At 43.0% G+C, this 24,058-nt stretch overlaps 1 protein-coding gene and 1 pseudogene across 3 annotated transcripts; one reads left to right on the forward strand and one right to left on the reverse strand.

The window, feature by feature from the left end:
* On the forward strand, positions 249-1,803 carry Gm14150 (predicted gene 14150; annotated as a pseudogene).
* On the reverse strand, positions 3,396-17,616 carry 4921509C19Rik (RIKEN cDNA 4921509C19 gene). Of its 3 annotated transcripts, XM_006499820.2 has the most exons (8): positions 17,337-17,616; positions 13,216-15,148; positions 12,631-12,704; positions 12,188-12,401; positions 11,409-11,472; positions 10,879-11,081; positions 10,563-10,800; positions 3,396-3,579 (listed from the first exon to the last, which is right to left on the reverse strand). In XM_006499820.2, exons 2-3 carry the CDS (start codon positions 15,102-15,104, stop codon positions 12,671-12,673), a joined length of 1,923 nt encoding a protein of 640 aa, XP_006499883.1. In that variant the 5' UTR covers positions 15,105-15,148; positions 17,337-17,616; the 3' UTR covers positions 3,396-3,579; positions 10,563-10,800; positions 10,879-11,081; positions 11,409-11,472; positions 12,188-12,401; positions 12,631-12,670. The 3 variants fall into 3 exon arrangements, with proteins under 3 accessions (XP_006499883.1, XP_006499881.1, NP_941057.1); XM_006499818.2 differs by having other exon boundaries at positions 10,879-11,472; NM_198655.2 differs by lacking the exons at positions 3,396-3,579; positions 10,563-10,800; positions 10,879-11,081; positions 11,409-11,472 and having other exon boundaries at positions 11,890-12,401; positions 17,337-17,499.
* Between the last annotated feature and the right edge of the window lie 6,442 nt (positions 17,617-24,058).

Below are 24,058 nucleotides of genomic sequence, written 5' to 3' on the forward strand. Positions count from 1 at the left end.
AGCAGAGGATGGCCTAGTTAGTATTCAATGAGAGGAGAGACCCTTGGTCCTGCAAAGGCTCTATGCCCCAATATAGGGGAACGCCAAGACCAGGAATGGGAGTGGGTGGGTTGGGGAGCAGGTGGAGAGGGGAGGGGATAGGGGATTTTTGGAGGGGAAACTATGAAGGGGATAACATTTGAAATGTAAATAAAGAAAATATCTGATTGCGTTACTTACCTCGACTCTTAGTTGTCGGGAACGGTAACCGAGACCGGGTGTCTGCTTCTATCTCTCACCCTCGCCTTCTAACCCGTTGCTATCATGCGTGAGTGCATCTCCATCCACGTTGGCCAGACTGGTGTCCAGATCGGCAATGCCTGCTGGGAGCTCTACTGCCTGGAACATGGCATCCAGCCTGATGGCCAGATGCCAAGTGACAAGACCATTGGGGGAGGAGATGACTCCTTCAACACCTTCTTCAGTGAGACAGGAGCTGGCAAGCATGTGCCCCGGGCAGTGTTTGTAGACCTGGAACCCACGGTCATCGATGAAGTTCGCACTGGCACCTACCGCCAGCTCTTCCACCCTGAGCAGCTCATCACAGGCAAGGAGGATGCTGCCAATAACTATGCCCGTGGCCACTACACCATTGGCAAGGAGATCATTGACCTTGTCCTGGACAGGATTCGCAAGCTGGCTGACCAGTGCACAGGTCTCCAGGGCTTCTTGGTTTTCCACAGCTTTGGGGGAGAACTGGCTCTGGCTTCACCTCCCTGCTGATGGAGCGGCTCTCTGTGGATTACGGAAAGAAGTCCAAGCTGGAGTTCTCCATTTACCCAGGCCCCAGGTTTCCACTGCTGTGGTTGATCCCTACAATTCTATCCTCACCACCCATACCACTCTGGAGCACTCTGATTGTGCCTTCATGGTAGACAATGAGGCCATCTATGACATCTGTCGTAGAAACCTCGACATTGAGCGCCCAACCTACACCAACCTTAACCGCCTTATTAGCCAGATTGTGTCTTCCATCACTGCTTCCCTCAGATTTGATGGGGCCCTGAATGTTGATCTGACAGAATTCCAGACCAACCTGGTACCCTACCCTCGCATCCACTTCCCTCTGGCCACTTATGCCCCTGTCATCTCTGCTGAGAAAGCCTACCATGAGCAGCTTTCTGTAGCAGAGATCACCAATGCCTGCTTTGAGCCAGCCAACCAGATGGTGAAATGTGACCCTCGCCATGGTAAATACATGGCTTGCTGCCTGCTGTACCGTGGTGATGTGGTTCCCAAAGATGTCAATGCTGCCATTGCCACCATCAAGACCAAGCGCAGCATCCAGTTTGTAGACTGGTGCCCCACTGGCTTCAAGGTTGGCATTAATTACCAGCCTCCCACTGTGGTACCCGGTGGTGACCTGGCCAAGGTGCAGAGAGCTGTGTGCATGCTGAGCAACACCACAGCCACTGCTGAGGCCTGGGCTCGCCTAGATCACAAGTTTGATCTGATGTATGCCAAGCGTGCCTTTGTGCACTGGTATGTGGGTGAGGGCATGGAGGAGGGTGAGTTCTCTGAGGCCCGTGAGGACATGACTGCCCTAGAGAAGGATTATGAGGAGGTTGGTGTGGATTCTGTGGAAGGCAAGGGGGAGGAAAAAGAAGAGGAATACTAAGTCCATTCCTTGAGCCCCTGTGTCGTCAAACTGCTCCAGTATTAGTTGCAGGCACTGATGCCATTTCCATTCTCTGATCATGTCTTCTCCATGTTGTACCTCTTAAGTCTTCCATGATGTCTCAAAGTAAAAGCTTTAAGAAAAAAGAAAATATCTAATAAGAAAGAAAGAAAGAAGAGAGAGAGAGAAAGAAAGAAAGAAAGAAAGGAAGGAAGGAAGGAAGGAAGGAAGGAAGGAAGAAAGGAAAGAAAGAAAGAAAGAAAGAAAGAAAGAAAGAAAGAAAGAAAGAGAAAAAGAAAGAGAGAAAGAAAGAAAGGGAAAGAGAAAGAAAGAAAGGAAGAAAGAAAGGAAAAGAAAGAAAGGAAGGAAGGAAGAAAGAGAGAGAAAAAGAAAGAAAGAGAGAGAAAGAGGAAGGAAGGAAGAGAAAGGAAAAAAGGAAGGAAGGAAAGAAAGGAAAAAAGGAAGGAAGGAAGAAAGAAAGAAAGAAAGAAAGAAAGAAAGAAAGAAAGAAAGAAAGAAGTGAAGGAAGAAAGGAAGGAAGAAAGAGAGAGAAAAAGACAGAAAGAGAGAAAAAGAAAGAAAGAGAGAGAAAGAAAGAAAGAAAGAAAGAAAGAAAGAAAGAAAGAGGAAGGAAGGAAGGAAGGAAGGAAGGAAGGAAGGAAAGAAAGAAAGAGAGAGAGAGAGAGAGAGAGAGAGAGAGAGAGAGAGAAAGAAAGAAAGAAAGAAAGAAAGAAAGAAAGAAAGAAAGAAAGAAAGAAAGAAAAGAAAGACAAGCTCTGGAGTCAACCAGTGTGCAGAGAACTGATACAGAACAGTACCAAATTCCTCACAACACCAAGAGGATCTTCCAGATGGCACCTGCTGGCTGTGCCTCCTCAGGAAGAGACACAAGCTTGTTTAGATTTTCTTTTAAACAGTGATTTGGTTGCAGGAAGCCAGGGCTCCTGTCATCTTGGAAGCCTCTCCATCTCTAGTTCACATGGCAGTGCAAAGCATCCCTTGTGCCCTAAAGAAATCTCTGCCATCTCAACAGGATATGAATGGCTGGGCAGAAATACAAGCTGTGGGTTACCCAGATTTCAGGCTACAAAAACACAGTGTTTTTTGAACAGAAGTCAGGGCCCTGGTGAACATCTCCATACCCAATTATAAAAAGATTTTGAAAACACTGAGATAGGACAACTGCAGAAGGAGTTAGAACTCATATGAATTGTTCCAAACCGAGTCCTTTAACAAGGTGGCTACCCTACCTCCACATGTCTATTGAGGAAGAATATATTTGGGCTTTCAAATCCAGGAGGTGCAACCTGTCACAAAAGTACCAAGCATTCTAAGCAGGAGGGTCAGGAGTTCTTAGCCAGCCTAGGCTACATAGCAAGACCTTGTCTCATAAAAAATAAAGGAGAGAATTGTGCTTAAATTGAGTAGACTTGAAGGACATTTTGCTAAGAAAATAATCTACAAAACAGACCAATGTTGCCTAATTGAAGCCTAAAACACAAATCTCCACTACTGATAAACAATAGCATGATGGAGAAATGTTTGCAGGATGCATTCTAGGCAGTATGTAGGAGGAAGAGGGCAAATATGTAATGCACAGGATGAACACCACAGTGCATCATGAAGATTAGTGTGCTCTCACCGCTGGAAGAATGGTGCATTTGGAAGACAGACATGTTACCTTGTTCCAGCATCCAGACGTTTATACAGATATAAAATAGGACACCGTAACACACAGTTCAAACACAGAAAGTTTACTGTACATACAAAATAGTCTGTGTATTCTGAGTTGTTTAAACCACACAATTTGTGTCCAGGTTCCAGCATATGATACTCTTGGTGACACTACTGCCTAAGCAGATCTTACACCCAGATCTCTGTGGATATCCTCGATGGTTGATATTCACTCGGACACACAATGCCTAAAATCAGAAATCATTCACCCTTCAGTATCCAGGACCTTTTTAAAAAACTTATTATTAGATATTTTCTTCATTGACATTTCTTTTTTTTTTTTTTTTTTTATACCCACCCACCCCCACTCCCCTACCCGCCCACTCCCTCTTTTTGGCCCTGGCGTTCCCCTGTTCTGGGGCATATAAAGTTTGTGTGTCCAATGGGCCTCTCTTTCCAGTGATGGCCGACTAGGCCATCTTTTGATACATATGCAGCTAGAGTCAAGAGCTCCGGGGTACTGGTTAGTTCATAATGTTGATCCACCTATAGGGTTGCAGATCCCTTTAGCTCCTTGGGTACTTTCTCTAGCTCCTCCATTGGGAGCCCTGTAATCCATCCATTAGCTGACTGTGGGCATCCACTTCTGTGTTTGCTAGGCCCCGGCATAGTCTCACAAGAGACAGCTACATCTGGGTCCTTTCGATAAAATCTTGCTAGTGTATGCAATGGTGTCAGCGTTTGGATGCTGATTATGGGGTGGATCCCTGGATAAGGCAGTCTCTACATGGTCCATCCTTTCATCTCAGCTCCAAACTTTGTCTCTGTAACTCCTTCCAAGGGTGTTTTGTTCCCACTTCTAAGGAGGGGCATAGTGTCCACACTTCAGTCTTCATTTTTCTTGAGTTTCATGTGTTTAGGAAATTGTATCTTATATCTTGGGTATCCTAGGTTTTGGGCTAATATCCACTTATCAGTGAGTACATATTGTGTGAGTTCCTTTGTGAATGTGTTACCTCACTCAGGATGATGCCCTCCAGGTCCATCCATTTGGCTAGGAATTTCATAAATTCATTCTTTTTAATAGCTGAGTAGTACTCCATTGTGTAGATGTACCACATTTTCTGTATCCATTCCTCTGTTGAGGGGCATCTGGGTTCTTTCCAGCTTCTGGCTATTATAAATAAGGCTGCTATGAACATAGTGGAGCATGTGTCCTTCTTACCAGTTGGGGCATCTTCTGGATATATGCCCAGGAGAGGTATTGCTGGATCCTCCGGTAGTACTATGTCCAATTTTCTGAGGAACCGCCAGACTGATTTCCAGAGTGGTTGTACAAGCCTGCAATCCCACCAACAATGGAGGAGTGTTCCTCTTTCTCCACATCCTCGCCAGCATCTGCTGTCACCTGAATTTTCGATCTTAGCCATTCTGACTGGTGTGAGGTGGAATCTCAGGGTTGTTTTGATTTGCATTTCCCTGATGATTAAGGATGTTGAACATTTTTTCAGGTGCTTCTCTGCCATTCGGTATTCCTCAGGTGAGAATTCTTTGTTCAGTTCTGAGCCCCATTTTTTAATGGGGTTGTTTGATTTTCTGAAGTCCACCTTCTTGAGTTCTTTATATATGTTGGATATTAGTCCCCTATCTGATTTAGGATAGGTAAAGATCCTTTCCCAATCTGTTGGTGGTCTCTTTGTCTTATTGACGGTGTCTTTTGCCTTGCAGAAACTTTGGAGTTTCATTAGGTCCCATTTGTCAATTCTCGATCTTACAGCACAAGCCATTGCTGTTCTGTTCAGGAATTTTTCCCCTGTGCCCATATCTTCACGGCTTTTCCCCACTTTCTCCTCTATAAGTTTCAGTGTCTCTGGTTTTATGTGAAGTTCTTTGATCCATTTAGATTTGACCTTAGTACAAGGAGATAAGTATGGATCGATTCGCATTCTTCTACATGATAACAACCAGTTGTGCCAGCACCATTTGTTGAAAATGCTGTCTTTCTTCCACTGGATGGTTTTAGCTCCCTTGTCGAAGATCAAGTGACCATAGGTGTGTGGGTTCATTTCTGGGTCTTCAATTCTATTCCATTGGTCTACTTGTCTGTCTCTATACCAGTACCATGCAGTTTTTACCACAATTGCTCTGTAGTAAAGCTTTAGGTCAGGCATGGTGATTCCACCAGAGGTTCTTTTATCCTTGAGAAGAGTTTTTGCTATCCTAGGTTTTTTGTTATTCCAGATGATTTGCAAATTGCTCCTTCTAATTCGTTGAAGAATTGAGTTGGAATTTTGATGGGGATTGCATTGAATCTGTAGATTGCTTTTGGCAAGATAGCCATTTTTACAATATTGATCCTGCCAATCCATGAGCATGGGAGATCTTTCCATCTTCTGAGATCTTCTTTAATTTCTTTCTTCAGAGACTTGAAGTTTTTATCATACAGATCTTTCACTTCCTTAGTTAGAGTCACGCCGAGATATTTTATATTATTTGTGACTATTGAGAAGGGTGTTGTTTCCCTAATTTCTTTCTCAGCCTGTTTATTCTTTGTGTAGAGAAAGGCCATTGACTTGTTTGAGTTAATTTTATATCCAGCTACTTCACCGAAGCTGTTTATCAGGTTTAGGAGTTCTCTGGTGGAATTTTTAGGGTCACTTATATATACTATCATATCATCTGCAAAAAGTGATATTTTGACTTCCTCCTTTCCAATTTGTATCCCCTTGATCTCCTTTTGTTGTCGAATTGCTCTGGCTAATACTTCAAGTACTATGTTGAAAAGGTAGGGAGAAAGTGGGCAGCCTTGTCTAGTCCCTGATTTTAGTGGGATTGCTTCCAGCTTCTCTCCATTTACTTTGATGTTGGCTACTGGTTTGCTGTAGATTGCTTTTATCATGTTTAGGTATGGGCCTTGAATTCCTGATCTTTCCAGAACATTTATCATGAATGGGTGTTGGATCTTGTCAAATGCTTTTTCTGCATCCAACGAGATGATCATGTGGTTTTTGTCTTTGAGTTTGTTTATATAGTGGATTACATTGATGGATTTTCGTATATTAAACCATCCCTGCATTCCTGGAATAAAACCTACTTGGTCAGGATGGATGATTGCTTTAATGTGTTCTTGGATTCGGTTAGCGAGAATTTTATTGAGGATTTTTGCATCGATATTCATAAGAGAAATTGGTCTGAAGTTCTCTATCTTTGTTGGATCTTTCTGTGGTTTAGGTATCAGAGTAATAGTGGCTTCATAAAATGAGTTGGGTAGAGTACTTTCTACTTCTATCTTATGAAAAAGTTTGTGCAGAACTGGAATTAGATCTTCTTTGAAGGTCTGATAGAACTCTGCACTAAACCCGTCTGGTCCTGGGCTTTTTTTGGCTGGGAGACTATTTATAACTGCTTCTATTTCTTTAGGGGATATGGGACTGTTTAGAAGGTCAACTTGATCCTGATTCAACTTTGGTACCTGGTATCTGTCCAGAAATTTGTCCATTTCGTCCAGGTTTTCCAGTTTTGTTGAGTATAGCCTTTTGTAGAAGGATCTGATGGTGTTTTGGATTTCTTCAAGATCTGTTGTTATGTCTCCCTTTTCAGTTCTGATTTTGTTAATTAGGATTTTGTCTCTGTGCCCTCTAGTGAGTCTAGCTAAGGGTTTATCTATCTTGTTGATTTTCTCAAAGAACCAACTCCTCGTTTGGTTAATTCTTTGAATAGTTCTTCTTGTTTCCACTTGGTTGATTTCACCCCTGAGTTTGATTATTTCCTGCCGTCTACTCCTCTTGGGTGAATTTGCTTCCTTTTTTTCTAGAGCTTTTAGATGTGTTGTCAAGCTGCTAGTATGTGCTCTCTCCCGTTTCTTCATGGAGGCACTCAGAGCTATGAGTTTCCCTCTTAGAAATGCTTTCATTGTGTCCCAAAGGTTTGGGTAGGTTGTGTCTTCATTTTCATTAAACTCTACAAAGTCTTTAATTTCTTTCTTTATTCCTTCCTTGACCAAGGTATCATTGAGAAGAGTGTTGTTCAGTTTCCACGTGAGTGTTGGCTTTCTGTTATTTTTTTTGTTATTGAAGATCAGCCTTAGTGCATGGTGATCTGATAGGATACATGGGACAATTTCAATATTTTTGAATCTGTTGAGGCCTGTTTTGTGACCTATTATGTGGTCAATTTTGGAGAAGGTACCATGAGGTGCTGAGAAGAAGGTATATCCTTTTGTTTTAGGATAAAATGTTCTGTAGATATCTGTTAAGTCCATTTGTTTCATCACTTCTGTTAGTTTCAGTGTGTCCCTGTTTAGTTTCTGTTTCCATGATCTGTCCATTGGTGAAAGTGGTGTGTTGTAGTCTCCCACTATTATTGTGTGAGGTGCAATGTGTGCTTTGAGCTTTATTAAAGTTTCTTTAATGAATGTGGCTGCCCTTGTATTTGGCGCATAGATATTCAGAATTGAGAGTTCCTCTTGGAGGATTTTACCTTTGATGAGAACAAAGTGCCCCTCCTTGTCTTTTTTGATGACTTTGGGTTGGAAGTCAATCTTATCAGATATTAGGATGGCTACTCCAGCTTGTTTCTTCATACCATTTGCTTGGAAAATTGTTTTCCAGCCTTTTATTCTGAGGTAGTGTCTATCTTTTTCTCTGAGATGTGTCTCCTGTAAACAGCAAAATGTTGGGTCTTGTTTGTGTAGCCAGTTTGTTAGTCTATGTCTTTTTATTGGGGAGTTGAGACCATTGATGTTAAGAGATATTAAGGAAAAGTAATTGTTGCTTCCTGTTATTTTTGTTGTTAAAGTTGGCATTCTGTTCTTGTGGCTGTCTTCTTTTAGGTTTGTTGAGGGATTACCTTCTTGTTTTTTCTAGGGCATTGTTCCCGTTCTTGTATTGGTTTTTTTCTGTTATTAACCTTTGAAGGGCTGGATTCGTGGAGAGATAATGTGAGAATTTGGTTTTGTCGTGGAATACTTTGGTTTCTCCATCTATGGTAATTGAGAGTTTGGCTGGGTATAGTAGCCTGGGCTGGAATTTGTGTTCTCTTAGTGTCTGTATAACATCTGTCCAGGCTCTTCTGGCTTTCATAGTCTCTGGTGAAAAATCTGGTGTAATTCTGATAGGCTTGCCTTTGTATGTTACTTGACCTTTTTCCCTTACCGCTTTTAGTATTCTATCTTTATTTAGTGCATTTGTTGTTCTGATTATTATGTGTCGGGAGGAATTTCTTTTCTGGTCCAGTCTATTTGGAGTTCTGTAGGCTTCTTGTATGTTCATAGGTATCTCTTTCTTTATATTTGGGAAGTTTTCTTCAATAATTTTGTTGAAGATGTTTGCTGGTCCTTTGAGTTGAAAATCTTCATTCTCATCCACTCCTATTATCCGTAGGTTTGGTCTTCTCATTGTGTCCTGGATTTCCTGGATATTTTGAGTTAGGATCTTTTTGCATTTTCCATTTTCTTTGATTGTTGTGCCGATGTTCTCTATGGAATCTTCTGCACCTGAGATTCTCTCTTCCATCTCTTGTATTCTGTTGCTGATGCTCAAATCTATGGTTCCAGATTTCTTTCCTAGGGTTTCTATCTCCAGTGTTGCCTCACTTTGAGTTTTCTTTATTGTTTCTACTTCCCTTTTTAGGTCTAGTATGGTTTTGTTCATTTCCATCACCTGTTTGTATGTTTTTTCCTCTTTTTCTGTAAGGACTTCTACCTGTTTGATTGTGTTTTCCTGTTTTTCTTTACGGACTTGTAACTCTTTAGCAGTGTTTTCCTGTAATTCTTTAAGTGATTTATTAAAGTCCTTCTTGATGTCCTCTACCATCATCATGAGATATGCTTTTAAATCTAGGTCTAGGTTTTTGGGTATGTTGGGGTGTCCTGGACTGGGCGAAGTGGGAGTGCTGGGTTCTGATGATGGTGAGTGGTCTTGGTTCCTGTTAGTAGGATTCCTACGTTTACCTTTCGCCATCTGGTAATCTCTGGAGTTAGTAGTTATAGTTGACTCTGTTTAGAGATTGTTCTTCTGGTGATTCTGTTACCGTCTCTCAGCAGACCTGGGAGACAGATTCTCTCCTCTGAGTTTCAGTGCTCAGAGCACTCTCTGCTGGCAAGCTCTCTTACAGGGAAGGTGCGCAGATATCTTGTTTTTGGACCTCCTCCTGGTCGAAGAAGAAGGCCCAAAACAGGGCCTCTCTCAGAAGCTGTGTTGCTTTGGCAGTTCCCAGAAGCTGTCAGCTTCTGTGGTGCAGACTCTCACCTGTGCAGACTAAAATCCTAAGTTCCAGGGAGTCCTGGAACCAAGATGGTGACCGCTGCTCCTGAGGCTGAGGCCGTCTCCCGAGCCAGGCGGACACCTGTCCTCTGGTCCGGATGGTGGCCGGTTGTCTGCGGCCCGCCCAGGCTGCTGCCTCTGCGGCTCTGTGCTTCTGCCCGTCCCAGAAGCTGTCCGGTTCTCTGGCGCCTTCATTGACATTTCAAATGCTATCCTCAAAGTCCCGTATAAACTCCTTCCAGCCATGCTCCCCAACCCACCCACTCCTGCTACATTGCCCTGGCATTCCCCTGTACTGGGGCATATGGTTTTCACAAGTCCAAGGACCTATCCTCCCATTGATGGCTGACTAGTCCATTCTCTGCTACATATGCAGCTAGAGACACAGCTCTGCGTGGTACTGGTTAATTCATATTGTTCCTCTTATAGGGTTGCAGACCTTTTTAACTCCTTGGGTACTTTCTCTAGCTCCTTCATTAGGGGTCCTGTGTTCCATCCAATAGATGACTGTAAGCATCCACTTCTGTATTTGCCTAGCACTGGCATAACCTCACAAGAGATAGCTATATCAGGGTCCTGTCAATAAAATCTTTCTGACATAAGCAATAGTGTCTGGGTTTGTTGGTTGTATATGTGATGGATCCCTGGGTGAAGCAGTCTCTGGATAGTCCTTCCAGGACCTTTTTTAAAGGCCATCTTTATGGTTCATTTCTGTAGGTATTGATTGATGCCACTGCTTTAGAAGGGACCCAATAAAAGGGATCCCCCTCTCCACTGTACAATGCCTGTCAGTGTTGTATATGTCTGGGGTCTGGGTCATGCAAATGACACTGTTTCTTTAGACGTTTTACTTAGGATGTGGTGTCCATTCCTAGGTGACAGAGAGGGCAGCACACTATCTGACACCTCTTATCCCATATACACAGCAGTGTACTTGGTAGATGGAAGGGATTTGAGCTACACCTTACCCTGATCACTTGACTTCTGCTGGAGAGGGAGGAACTTTGCCCCAGTGAGGAAGTTCCCCAAGTTGCCTCTTATAATCTTCTTGCACAACAGAGGGTCATGGTAAGGTGCTGGGTGTTCCTGAGATGAGAAAATGTTTTCCTTCTCTTCTTGCTCCCAGTCCACCTGGCTGCTGATGCCACCTCTGTCTCCCGTGCCACTTCCCTACCAATCAGCAGGACACTCTTCCATCAATGAGACCTGAAAACAGGGGTTTGGTTAGATTACCGAGTGTTAGCCAATCATGCCTTCCCCATGGCATGAGCAAGGAAGCATAACCTGTGTGGCCATCTTCAGTCTACTGTGTTAGGGCTTGGCAGGCATCTCCTGCACTGTTCACCATGCAGATGAAACTGTTCTCAGACTTTGTCCCTTGTTGAGTGTGTTCCTAGGAGTCCTTTGGGGCCCCAGCAAAAGGCCATTCAGGAAGTAAAGGCACTAGTCTTGTCTGGAGACACATAGCTGCATTAACAGCAACATCCCTATGGAGTATCAGAAAGAAAACAGCTTGGATCTTGTGAGATACTGTTGAAAATAAGAAAGGCAGCGTATACTAGCATGTGGGCATAAGGAGGCGTGTGAATCTGATGACTTAATTCCCTAAGTTTTCTTAGGTGGTAGAAGGTAGCAGGAGACCAGAAACCACCCAAAGGAAAACGCTGCTTTCAGACCAGAGGGTCTTAACTTGTTTTCTTACAACAGGTTCTTATCCATGAACATGCTTGGAAACAGGTCCTGTTGTGGCTTCAACTATTAATCACTTCATATTTCACTTTGGCTCCACTCAAAACACAGTTGGTGGACTTTACCTTTTAAGCTCTCATATGCCCTGGGGTAGTGTGCACCATGACATGATTTGGCTTCAAATGGATCCTATGAAGATGAACTGGTTAATGTTTCAGATAAGGGTGTAGACAAGACAAAACAAATTTGGAGAGACAACTAGAGTCACAAAAAAATATATGACAATACTTTGGAATACAGATTCTCTCCATTTCAACAAAATTTCAATAGCAGAAAGAATGCCAAAGGAATGCTCTCTCTCTCTCTCCCCTCTCCTCTTCTCCTCCTCTCCTCTCTCTTCTCCTCCTCTCCTCCTCTCTCCTCCTCTCCTCCTCTCCTCTCTCCTCCTCTCCTCCTCTTTCCCCTCTCCCCTCTCCCCCTCTCCCCTCTCCCCCTCTCCTCCCCTCTCCTCCTCTCCTCCTCTCCCCTCTCCCCTCTCCCCTCTCCCCTCTCCCCTCTCCCCTCTCCCCCTCTCTCTCTCTTCCTCTCTCTCTTTCTTTCTCTCTCGCTGTGTGTGTGTGTGTGTGTGTGTGTGTGTGTGTCCCTTTCTGTCCAAATAGGGTGAGTTTTGAGGGTATCTGAGTAATGGTGGATTAGAATCAAGCTGTCTAGCAAGCCAGGATGGTTTTATGAACTGCACCATGAGCAATGGGCTTAGCTGTTCATGCCCACTCTATCTTGCTTATGAGCACAAGATGGACATTCCCTGCACTCTCCTTGCTCTGTTTCTGGCTCCAAACTGGTAAGCACCAGTCATCTTGAACACAACCACAAGTAGATCAGATCAGACACTCTGGGGTCCTACTCTGCTTCCAGTGTCCACTTGCTCTTCTAATGTCCCATGGGTACATCTGGAGACAGGCAGCTGATGATCTCTACATGCCTGGAAGTTCCTCTGAGGTTTGGTTTTCCAATGATGACCTGCATGTCATGGTACCTTGTTTCCAGAATTACTGAGATCTATGGAGTACTTTGCTTGCCTGGCAAAACTGTGGAATCACCAGCCAACATGAACCAACCTAGAGGGCAAAGTCAGGACAACCATGAGTTCAGACCTTCCTCCCACAATCCATGCTCAGTCCTCAGGTCGCAAAGGACCTGAGAAGGGTATCACACAAGCCAGACACACTCTGTTAATCTGCAGACACAGGAAGAATTTGCCCTTAGTTTCATACTGTGGTGTAGACATGGTGCCCCCACCCCCCGGCACCCAACCATGGGAAATTCCTCCCTGGCTCTCTCCTGTACCTGTGTGCATCCTCAGTAGGCTGCTCTTCACTCTCTGGTATCATTTTTCAGGGAGCACAGTGCCTCTAAATGCTCTTCAAACAGACATAAGAGAGATCTTAGTAGAAATCTTCAGGACTTCTGCTTCACTCTACTGGCTCTGTGCTGGCATGGGCCGTCAGGCTGATTCTTCTCCAGTGCTCCACTGATCCCTTCACCCACCCTTCTCCAACACCTGGCCAGGCTCAAGACACTGTCCTCTGCCCTCTACATGTGGTGAAGTTACTCACAAAGATACGGTGGGATTAGATTTAGCTGTGATAATACATTACCGGCAACCCCTAAAGTGTATATTCTTGTAACCTGTTTATTTCAAAGCATATCATTTAGTCCAGGGAACTCTTCAGTGAGTGCAAGCATTTGCTGCCAAGTGAGGGGACATTAATCCATTCCCCAAGACAGATAGGGTGTAAAGACAGAACTGACTCTGGCCGGTTAACTTCCATGCACATACAGTAAATAAATATTTTTTTCTTTAAAGAAATTGACATTATTTTAAACAAAAAAAACCTAGAGGTAGAAGTGCATTGTAGTCTCTCCACTTACCTGATACCATGGCTACCTCCATGGCTCTTTTGACTCACAGCCAGGTCTCTGTTGTTGGTCGGGTGCACTCTCCTTTCGATTGGCAGGCAGCAACATAAAGTTCGCAGGCCTCTGATTAAACCGTTCCTCAGGGTCCTCCAGACCCGTCTTTGAAAGGGGGCCTGGGGCACAGTCTGACGCCTGCCATGGAGGTGTCCCTGGAGTGTATTTGGGGAGGATGGTCTGGACTCTCTCTGTTGTAGAGCAGGACCCTCACCCTTGGCCTCCTTCCTGGAGAATGGAGGTGATGTAACTTGTGTGTTCATGATGTCCATTGACCCAGCTGTAGTCACAATGTGGAGCTGTCCCATGAGGTTCTCCTGAGGCGAGACTGGTGAAAGAGGTGGGTTGATCTCTCTGGATATGTTGGTGCCCTCACACTGGTCTTCTTCCACAGAGGTATGATGAGAAGAAACACACTGTGAAGACCCCTTGCTCTTTGAATAGGTAGATCCAGCTTTGGACACACCCATGGATGTCTGGAGGGTGTGGATTTTCAGTGATGGATGTTCCAAAGACTCTCCAGTAGAGCTTTCTTCTGAAGTGTCACTGATCTCTGTCTCCCCCCAGATGCTCCTCCTGTAGTGAGCCTTCTGGACAAGCTGGGGGCAGATACTGTGGAGTGGAGTTGTCTCCTCGTTGAAGCAGTTCCTCGTGGGTGGCATAGAGTGGCTCATTGTAGTTCTCTTTCCCTTTTCAAGACTTTCTGATTCATTGGGCAAACTGAAGGTGGAATGTGTAGGCACACTAGATGCCCTCCTTACAGATGTTTGGTTTTTTATGGTTGGCTCTGTGCTTCTCAACATTCTATCACATAGCCTTGGATCTGGTTTTTTTGTTGTCTTATTTTCCCAGGCTGACTGTTGTTTGAGCATTAAATAAGTAGCCATCACCTGGTCGAATTTTTTCTCCCGCAAACTTTCTCTTATCTCTCCTGGATTGTATCCCATGACACCCATGAGCACCATTATAGAGGGGTCCGGGTGACTCTCAATGTTCTCTCCCAAAGAAGCGGGAGAAGCTTCGTTGTCAGGCTTTAGCCACTTAAATCTGGCAATGTCATGGACTGTTGGCCTCTCTCCAGGGTTGACAGTTAGCAACTTGGCTATCACCTCCCAAAGTTCTGGTGACAGACTGAAACTCCTAGGGTACTTTCCTGCAATGATCTTCTGCTTTATTGCTTCATAGCTATATCCATTGAAAGGAAGGCACCCTGTGGCCATAAAATAAAGCACAACCCCCAAGCTCCAGACATCAGTGGCCCGGCCATCATACCCTCTATCTTCAAACAGTTCTGGGGCACAGTAAGGGAGGGTTCCACAGAACGTGACCAGCTTCTGGCCCATGATTATCTTGGTGCCCAATCCAAAATCAGTAAGCTTTACATTTCCTCTGTGGTCCAATAAAATGTTTTCTGGCTTTAAATCCCTGTGGACAATCCCTTTCTCATGACAATACTGGAGGGCATAGACCAGCTGTTTAAACAGCCTGTGGCACTCCACCTCTGCTAGATAGCCAAACTCTTCAATTCTGCTCATCAGCTCTCCTCCCACAGCATGCTCCAGAACGATGAAAATGTTTCTGGTGGTGTCGATTATGTGTAAAAGTTTAATAATATGGGGATGGTCAAGAGATTTCATGATTTCAATTTCGGGTTGGACAAGGGAGTTTTTCCTGCTTTTGGGGAGGATTTTTATTGCTACCTTAGTCTGGGTGACGAGATGGCTCGCCAGTTTTACTTCCCCAAATGTTCCTTGGCCAAGGGTTGTTAATATTTCATAGTGTTCTGTTAAGGCAGCGTCTTCAAAGGTGTTAGACCTGAGGTCCTGACACGCTTGCCATCTCTTCATCTTCACTGATAGGTCAGTTGGTTTGTGGTCAATGGCCACAACACCTAGGGATGCAAGATAAAAGGGAAGTAGATATGGGTCTAAGAGAAACATTTATAGCCTTAAATTCCTGTGCTAATACAAACACAAAAGTGGTCCAAATGATCTAATGATGCATGTCACAGTTATAGAAATACTAGAACAAGCAAAATCCAAAAGAATTAGAATCAAGTTCAAAATATGAATTGATGAAATGGAGACAAAAATAATACAAAGACCAAAGTAACTGTCTTAGTTTGGAATTCTTAGGTGTGAATAGCCTCCGTGACCAAGGCAACTCTTATAGAGGACAATACATATTTGGAGCTGCCTTACAGGTTCAGGAGTTCAGTCCATTATCACCAATGTAAGAATATGGCAGCATCCTGGCAGGCATGAAGCAGGAGGAGATGAGAGTTCTACATCTTCATCTGAAGAGTGTTAAGAGAAGACTGTCTCTTCTTAGAAGTTAGGAGTAGGAGCTCAAAACCCACCTGGACAGTGGCACACTTCATCCAACAAGGTGACACCTGTTAATAGTACCACTCCCTGGGCCAAGCATATGGTAACAAAGACTTGTTTATTCTAAAGATAACAATAACAAGTAATCTTCACCAAGATAACTCATAGAAATAGGAAGATACGCATTAACAATATTAGAGAGAAGATAATGCAGTATACAACAAATACAAATGGAATCCAGATATCCAAACAATCACTAGGGAATCTCTTAAAAATGTTCCAATGAAATGGAAAAATCTAGAAGAAATTGATGAACCTCTAGATACACGTTAAACTACCAACTAAAACTAAAAAGAGGGAAAACATCTAAACTGAAGACTGTATGAGTCAGAGGCAGTTGATGGCAAAAAGTTACAGTGTTTTCTGGGTAAAGGAGGGAGTTGCCCATATGAACTCACAGCATTGTGACCTGCTCAGGCTCAAGTCAGTCAAAATCTCAGCATGAAGAGGGGAGGTGGACAAGAAATCACACACCTAGCTGATGAGCCCTTCAAAACTGATAGCTGTCAGGAGAGCTATCAATTTTAAGGATGTGGCCCCTTAAGGATAAGGTTGGACAGACTACTTTTCAGTGGAAGGCCACATACCTGAGAGGATAAAGACAAGAGAAACTGTACTTGATGGCCAGACACAAAATAAAAGACCTAAACCAGGATAGTAGGAAATGCCGAGCGGAGGATCTAGGAGGACTTAGGGGAAAGGATAAATACAACCAAAATATCATGTAAAATTCTCAAAAATCTAATCTCAAACAAAAATGCAACAAGATTTAAATAGTAATTTAAAAGAATTTCTTAACAACAATGAAAACAAAAAAGGCCAGACCAGACAAACTCATTGGTGATTTCCATCAAATCTTTAAAGCACCCACACCAGTACTTCTGAAACTATTCATTAAACTAGAAAGAGGAGCAGGAGCAATCAAGATTCATCCTTAGAGAATGTATTATGCAGATACTGAGGCCACATGGACACAGTAACAAGAGTCATAGTAACAGAGTCAACAACTGTGAACACAGACACAATAATCCTTAGTCTGAGAGCTTAATGCCTCACACAGAATTCAACAGCCCTTGAAAGGACCAAACTTCCTGATCAAGATGGATTCATCCAGTCATGCCAGGGCTGCAACAACCACCAACGATTGACAACGACGCATAGAAATGGAAGAGCAAGAATCACATGCTCAGCTGAAGAATGGAATTGTCATTTAAAAAGAAGAACATGGAGCTGAAAATCACTGTAGTGTTTGACAAGCCAGTCCAGAGATGCTGGCTCTCAAGTGCTGAAGCATAGTTAGGGCAAGGTGCCTGTAGTAAAAGGGATTCATTAGGAACGTAAAGAAGAAAGAAGGGACTGGGGTACAGGTTCTTAGATTAGGTGAATATTCTTAAAGTGCATTATGTGCATATTCAGAAATGTTTTATGGAACTGTCCTACTTTATGCTTAATATTTATTAACAAAAGCTTTAAAAAGTAAATAAACAGCAATGAAAATGAGTAGGTAGAAAAACACAAATTGAAGATAATTAATGATGATAATTTAAACGATGTAAAAAAATAAAATCTAAAATCAAAGAGAAACTAAAAAAAAAACAAAAACAAAAACAAACAAAAAAAAAACAAAAAAAACAAAAAAAACTAAATCCAGTACCTGTCAACCTCAAGCAGTAAAGTGAGAAAAGGGCTCACCGTGTCAAAGTCCAAGCAGGTTCACCAATATCCGAGTCCAAACCTTCTCCAGAATCCGAGTCCAAAACCGTTGCCAGAATCCGAGTCCAAAACGTTACCAGTATCCAAGTCCAAAATTATCACCACAGTCCACGTCTCCCAAACCACCACCAAACCACTCTCCACACCAAACCAGCCTCGGGCAGTACATTATATGGGCAGGTGTCTGTCATTTCTCACAGTGGTTCTTTGTGAGGTCAGAGCAAAACATGGACCAATGAGGGATGGCCACACTCCTGGTCCAGAAGACTGTATTAGCTACTCTGCAGTCACTGCTACCAAGTGCCCAAGCAGAAGCAACAGAATGGTTCATTTTGGCTCACACTTTGAGGGAACAGGGAAAGCATGATGTAGAGTGGTAACATGTGGCTGTTCACATAGTACTGCTGGTCACCCCATGTCCAATGCCAGGTCAGAAAACTCCTTCCTAGAGCTAGAGCCCACCTTCTAACGCTAGATTCCAGCTTCCCTTCACAGTATTACCAGCTAGAGACCATGAGTTCTGACACAAGTGTCTATAGGGGATTTTTTTTAATTCAAACCACAACAAGAACGGTCTCCACTTTAAAGGAAACAGAAACAGTAATAGGAATAATGATAATATAGGCCCCCAAACCTCTATGCTTTAATGGGTATAGACTCTGGTTGCAGGAAGTATTTAAAAAAGAACCAACAAGTTTCCACACCGCTGCCAGGCACCGGCAAAACTCTGTCCTGTGGTGCCTGGCTGGCCAGTCACTGGCAAGCAATGACCAACCTGTTTTTATCACACGGAGACTCTCTGACCCAGAGCTCCTGAAATGTCTCCACCCAGCTTGCTAGGTTCCCACGGGCCGGATCTGCCATTGAAATGGGGAAACTATTCATTACATCTTGTCCTCATGCTAAAACCTTCCAAAAAGCCTAATTCTCTCCTGCTTCCTCTCTTTCTCTGTCCAACTGGGAAGTCCCTCCTACTGGCCCAGTAATTGGCTCCTTCATTTATTAAGGGATTGGTTCACAAGAAGTCACCTGGGTATGTGACTCCCTCCTTGTCCACAGCCCCTCCCAGGAGATCAGAATTAGCATCAAAATACAAACAGCACCAGGACCATCCACAACAGACTGATACTTATCAGTAAGAAAGAGAACCCAGAGGATGTTCCTATGTCCTTTGGGAGTAGGACCCAAAATCTGTGCTAACAATTGTCTGTTACAAACCTCAACATATCTATGTTCAAAGTAGTCATTTCTCTCTATATACTTGCTGTCCAAACTAAGCCCCTCACTGTTGTTGTCCTGTCACAAAATATTCTTTTTCAAACACCCTAGGGAAAGTTACTAAAGTATGTGGGACTTAGAGGAAGGGAGTTTGGACATAGCTTCCCCAAAAGGCTCTTGTTAGATTTCTCATCAGAGACCTAGAAGCCCAGGACACAGAAGGCAGACATCGTCGTGATGATCAAAAAAGAAGAACATCAGCCTAGAGTCCTACAGACAGCAAAAGCTGTAGGCATGGGAGATAGAGAATCTTCAAATGTTAAAATCTCATCCTGTTCTACAACAAATTGCCTTAGACTGGGAAATATATAAACAACAGAAATTCATTTCTTGTACTTTTGGGGATTGGAAGTTAAGAACAGGATATTCAGGATGTTTGATGTGTATTGAGTGCCAGGATGCTAAGGGTATATAAGGCCTTTTACTTGCTCTAACATGGTATTTTGTTGTGTATTCTCACATGGTCCTGGGAAATGAAACTCTCATTTCTTTTTCTTTTCATATATATAAGGTTACAATCCCCTTCAGCTCCTTAAGTTCTTCCCCTAACTCTTCCATAGAGGTTCTCTATCTCAGTCCAATGTTTGGCACCTGTATGTATCTCCATCTATGTCAGTCAGATGATGGTTGAGCCCCATAGAGGATAGCCATGTAAGACCCATGTCTGCAAGCACAACATGACATCAGCAATAGTGTTGGGATTTGGTGTCAGGCCCTATTCTATATTCTTTCATGATAGTGAACACCTGGGTTGCTACCACAAAGGCCTCAAATCAGACTGAAGATTCAACATAGATTTTTGTGAGCCACATGTTCCAACATGAAGCCCCAAAACTAGAGCTGTTTACTGTCACTGTACCAATACCATGCAGGTTTTACCACTATTGCTCAGTAGTACAGCTTGAGGTCAAGGATGGTGACTCCCCTAGAAATTCTTTTATTTTTGAGAATAGTTTTCGCTATCCTGGGTTTTTTAAAATTAGGTATTTTCTTCATTTACATCTCCAATGCTATTCCAAAAGTCCCATACCCTCCCCCCCCCCCACTCCCCTACCCACTCACTCCCACTTCTTGGCCCTGGAATTCGCCTGTACTGAGGCATATAAAGTTTGCAAGACCAATGGGCCTCTCTTTCCACTGATGGCCGGCTAGGCCATCTTCTGATACATATGCAGCTAGAGACATGAGCTCTGTGGGGTACTAGTTAGTTCATATTGTTGTTCCACCTATAGGGTTACCCCTTTAGCTCCTTGGGTACTTTCTCTAGCTCCTCCATTGGGGACCCTGTGATCCATCCAATAGCTGACTGTGAGCATCCACTTATATGTTTGCTAGGCCCCGGCATAGCCTCACAAGAGACAGTTATATCTGGGTCCTTTCAGCAAAATCTTGCTAGTGTATGCAATGGTATCAGCATTTGGAAGCTGATTATGGGATGGATCCCCCGATATGGCAGTCTCCAGATGGTCAATCCTTTCGTCTCACCTCCAAACTTTGGCTCTGTAACTCCTTCCATGGGTGTTTTGTTCCCAATTCTAAGAAGGGGCAAAGTGTCCACACTTTGGTCTTCGTTCTTCTTGAGTTTCATGTGTTTTGCAAATTGTATCTTGTATCTTAGGTATTCTAAGTATCTGAGCTAATATCCACTTATCAGTGAGTATATATTTCATGAATTTTTTTGTGATTGGGTTACCTCACTCAGGATGATGCCCTCCAGGTCCATCCATTTGCCTAGGAATTTCATAAATTCATTCTTTTTAATAGCTGAGTGGTACTCCATTGTGTAAATGTACCACATTTTCTGTATCCATTTCTCTGTTGAGGGCCATCTAGGTTCTTTCCAGCTTCTGGCTGTTATAAATAAAGCTGCTATGAACATAGTGGAGCATGTGTCCTTCTTACCAGTTGGAATATCTTCTGGATATATGCCCAATATATCTTCTGGATATATTGCGGGATCCTCCAGTAGTACTATGTCCAATTTTCTGAGGAACCGCCAGACTGATTTCCAGAGTGGTTGTACAAGCCTGCAATCCCACCAACAATGGAGGAGTGTTCCTCTTTCTCCATATCCTCGCCAGCATCTGCTGTCCCCTGAATTTTTGATCTTAGTCATTCTGACTAGTGTGAGGTGGAATCTCAGGGTTGTTTTGATTTGCAGTTCCCTGATGATTAAGGATGTTGAACATTTTTTCAGGTGCTTCTCAGCTATTCGGTATTCCTCAGGTGAGAATTCTTATTTTAGCTCTGAGCCCCATTGTTTAATGGGGTTATTTGATTTTCTGGAGTCCACCTTCTAGAGCTCTTTATATATATTGAATATTAGTCCCCTATCTGATTTAGGATAGGTAAAGATCCTTTCCCAATCTTTTGGTGGTCTTTTTGTCTTATTGATGGTGTCTTTTGCCTTACAGGAGCTTTGCAATTTTATGAGGTCCCATTTGTTGATTCATGATCTTAAAGCACAAGCCTTTGCTGTTCTATTCAGGAATTTTTCCCCTGTGCCCATATCTTCAAGGCTTTTCCACACATTCTCCTCTATAAGTTTTAATGTCTCTGGTTTTATGTGGAGTTCCTTGATCCACTTAGAGATGACCTTAGTACAAAGAGATAGGAATGGATCAATTCGCATTCTTCTTTATATATTTTTTATTAGGTATTTTCCTCATTTACATTTCCAATGCTATCCCAAAAGTCCCCCATACTCTCCCTCCCACTCCCCTATCCACTCACTCCCATTTTTTGGCCCTGGCATTCCCCTGTACTGGGGCATATAAAGTTTGCAAGTCCAATGAGCCTCTCTTTCCAGTGATGGCCGACTAGGCCATCTTTTGATACATATGCAGCTAGAGTCAAGAGCTCCGGGGTACTGGTTAGTTCAGAATGTTGTTCCACCTATAGGGTTGCAGATCCCTTTAGCTCCTTGGGTACTTTCTCTAGCTCCTCCATTGGGGACCCTGTAATCCATCCAATAGCTGACTGTGAGCATCCACTTCTGTGTTTGCTAGGCCCCGGCATAGTCTCACAAGAGACAGCTATATCTGGGTCCTTTCAGCAAAATCTTGCTAGTGTATGCAATGGTGTCAGCATTTGGAAGCTGATTATGGGATGGATCCCCTGATATGGCAGTCTCTATATGGTCCATCCTTTCATCTCAGCTCCAAACTTTGTCTCTGTAACTCCTTCCATGGGTGTTTTGTTCCCAATTCTAAGAAGGGGCAAAGTGTCCACACTTTGGTCTTCATTCTTCTTGAGTTCATGCGTTTAGCAAATTGTATCTTATATCTTGGGTATTCTAAGTTTCTGGGCTAATATCCACTTATCAGTGAGTACATATTGTGTGAGTTCCTTTGTGATTGGATTACCTCACTCAGGATGATGCCCTCCAGGTCCATCCATTTGCCTAGGAATTTCATAAATTCATTCTTTTTAATAGCTGAGTAGTACTCCATTGTGTAAATATACCACATTTTCTGTATCCATTCCTCTGTTGAGGGGCATCTGGGCTCTTTCCAGCTTCTGGCTATTATAAATAAGGCTTCTATGAACATAGTGGAGCATGTGTCCTTCTTACCAGTTGGAATATCTTCTGGATATATGCCCAATATATCTTCTGGATATATTGCGGGATCCTCCAGTAGTACTATGCCCAATTTTCTGAGGAACCGCCAGACTGATTTCCAGAGTGGTTGTACAAGCTTGCAATCCCACCAACAATGGAGGAGTGTTCCTCTTTCTCCATATCCTCGCCAGCATCTGCTGTCCCCTGAATTTTTGATCTTAGTCATTCTGACTAGTGTGAGGTGGAATCTCAGGGTTGTTTTGATTTGCAGTTCCCTGATGATTAAGGATGTTGAACATTTTTTCAGGTGCTTCTCAGCCATTTGGTATTCCTCAGGTGAGAATTCTTTGTTCAGCCCTGAGCCCCATTGTTTAATGGGGTTATTTGATTTTCTGGAGTCCACCTTCTTGACTTCTTTATATATATTGAATATTAGTCCCCTATCTGATTTAGGATAGGTAAAGATCCTTTCCCAATCTGTTGGTGGTCTTTTTGTCTTATTGATGGTGTCTTTTGCCTTGCAGAAGCTTTGCAACTTTATGAGGTCCCTTTTATCGATTCTCGATCTTACAGCACAAGCCATTGCTGTTCTATTCAGGAATTTTTCTCCTGTACCCTGTATCTTCGAGGCTTTTCCCTACTTTCTCCTCTATAAATTTCAGTGTCTCTGGTTTTATGTGGAGTTCCTTAATCCACTTAGATTTGACCTTAGTACAAGGAGATAGAAATGAATCAATTCGCATTCTTCTATATGATAACCACAAGTTGAGCCAGCACCATTTGTTGAAAATGCTGTCTTTTTTCCACTGGATGATTTTAGCTCCCTTGTCAAAGATCAAGTGACCATAGGTGTGTGGGTTCATTTCTGGGTCTTCAATTCTATTCCATTGGTCTACCCGTCGCTGTACCAGTACCATTCAGTTTCTATCACAATTGCTCTGTAGTACAGCTTGAGGTCAGGTATTGTGAGCGCGCTATGCTGGGGATGCTGCTACTGAACCCAGGCCCTCTGCAAGAACAAGTGCTCTTAATCTCAGTACTGTCTCTCCAGGGCCTGTGTATTATCTGTTGATCTTATAATGAGTTTATATGATAAGATAGACCAGATACATACTTTTAGTTTCTAAAATTACAATTGTGTATCTCTCTGTGTGTATACATCATGGTATACGTACATGTAGATATCAGAGGACAATTAAAGGAGTCACTTTTCTCTTTCCACAACATGTGTCTCAGGGAATCAGACTTAGGTCATGAGGCTGGACTGATGAGTGAAGCCATCTCACCAACCCTAGACAAGCAGTTTGATCAGCCAGCTTTCCTACCTTCCTTCCTTCCTTCTTTCTCCCTTCCTTCCTTCCTTCCTTCCTTCCTTCCTTCCTTCTTTCTCCCTTCCTTCCTTCCTTCCTTCCTTCTTTTTTTTCTTTAATTAACAGTGCTGTTGAAATTTGATAGAAAAATTGAGAATATTTTCTTTGAGATATTAAAGGAGCTACTTAAATATGTCAAGGGGGGAAATACTAATGTTTTTTGGGCAAGGAACTGCTATGAACATATTTTTCCTTCTGATGTTTTCAGGATCCTTACTATGAGAGAAAAGACTGCAAAGCACCCTTCTGCTTCACTTTATTCTTTCCCAAATCCTTTATATGTAATTTAGAGAACAATTTAACCATGGGAAAGTAGAAGACACTGTGTGACCTCTAAGTGTACATCTTATATACATTGTAAATATAGAATTCAGCCTGCCAAGTCCTGCTGACACAGGATAGAGTTCCCTTTCCCTCTGGCCCCCAAGGATTTCCTAAACTTTTTTTAAATTTAATTTTGTTTTTATTTATTCATTTCACATCCTACTCAC

The sequence above is a fragment of the Mus musculus genome, chromosome 2 (genome assembly GCF_000001635.26).
Source record: "Mus musculus strain C57BL/6J chromosome 2, GRCm38.p6 C57BL/6J".
Classification (NCBI taxonomy): domain Eukaryota; kingdom Metazoa; phylum Chordata; class Mammalia; order Rodentia; family Muridae; genus Mus; species Mus musculus.

Bases quoted from the DNA above. Each gene is read 5' to 3' on its own strand.
- 4921509C19Rik (XM_006499820.2), bottom strand. From the start codon at position 15,104: ATGAAGAGATGGCAAGCGTGTCAGGACCTCAGGTCTAACACCTTTGAA. The intron at 12,705-13,215 runs GTAAGTGGAGAG...GTCTGTTTGAAG, and splicing joins GGAGGTAGCCATGGTATCAG to AGCATTTAGAGGCACTGTGC.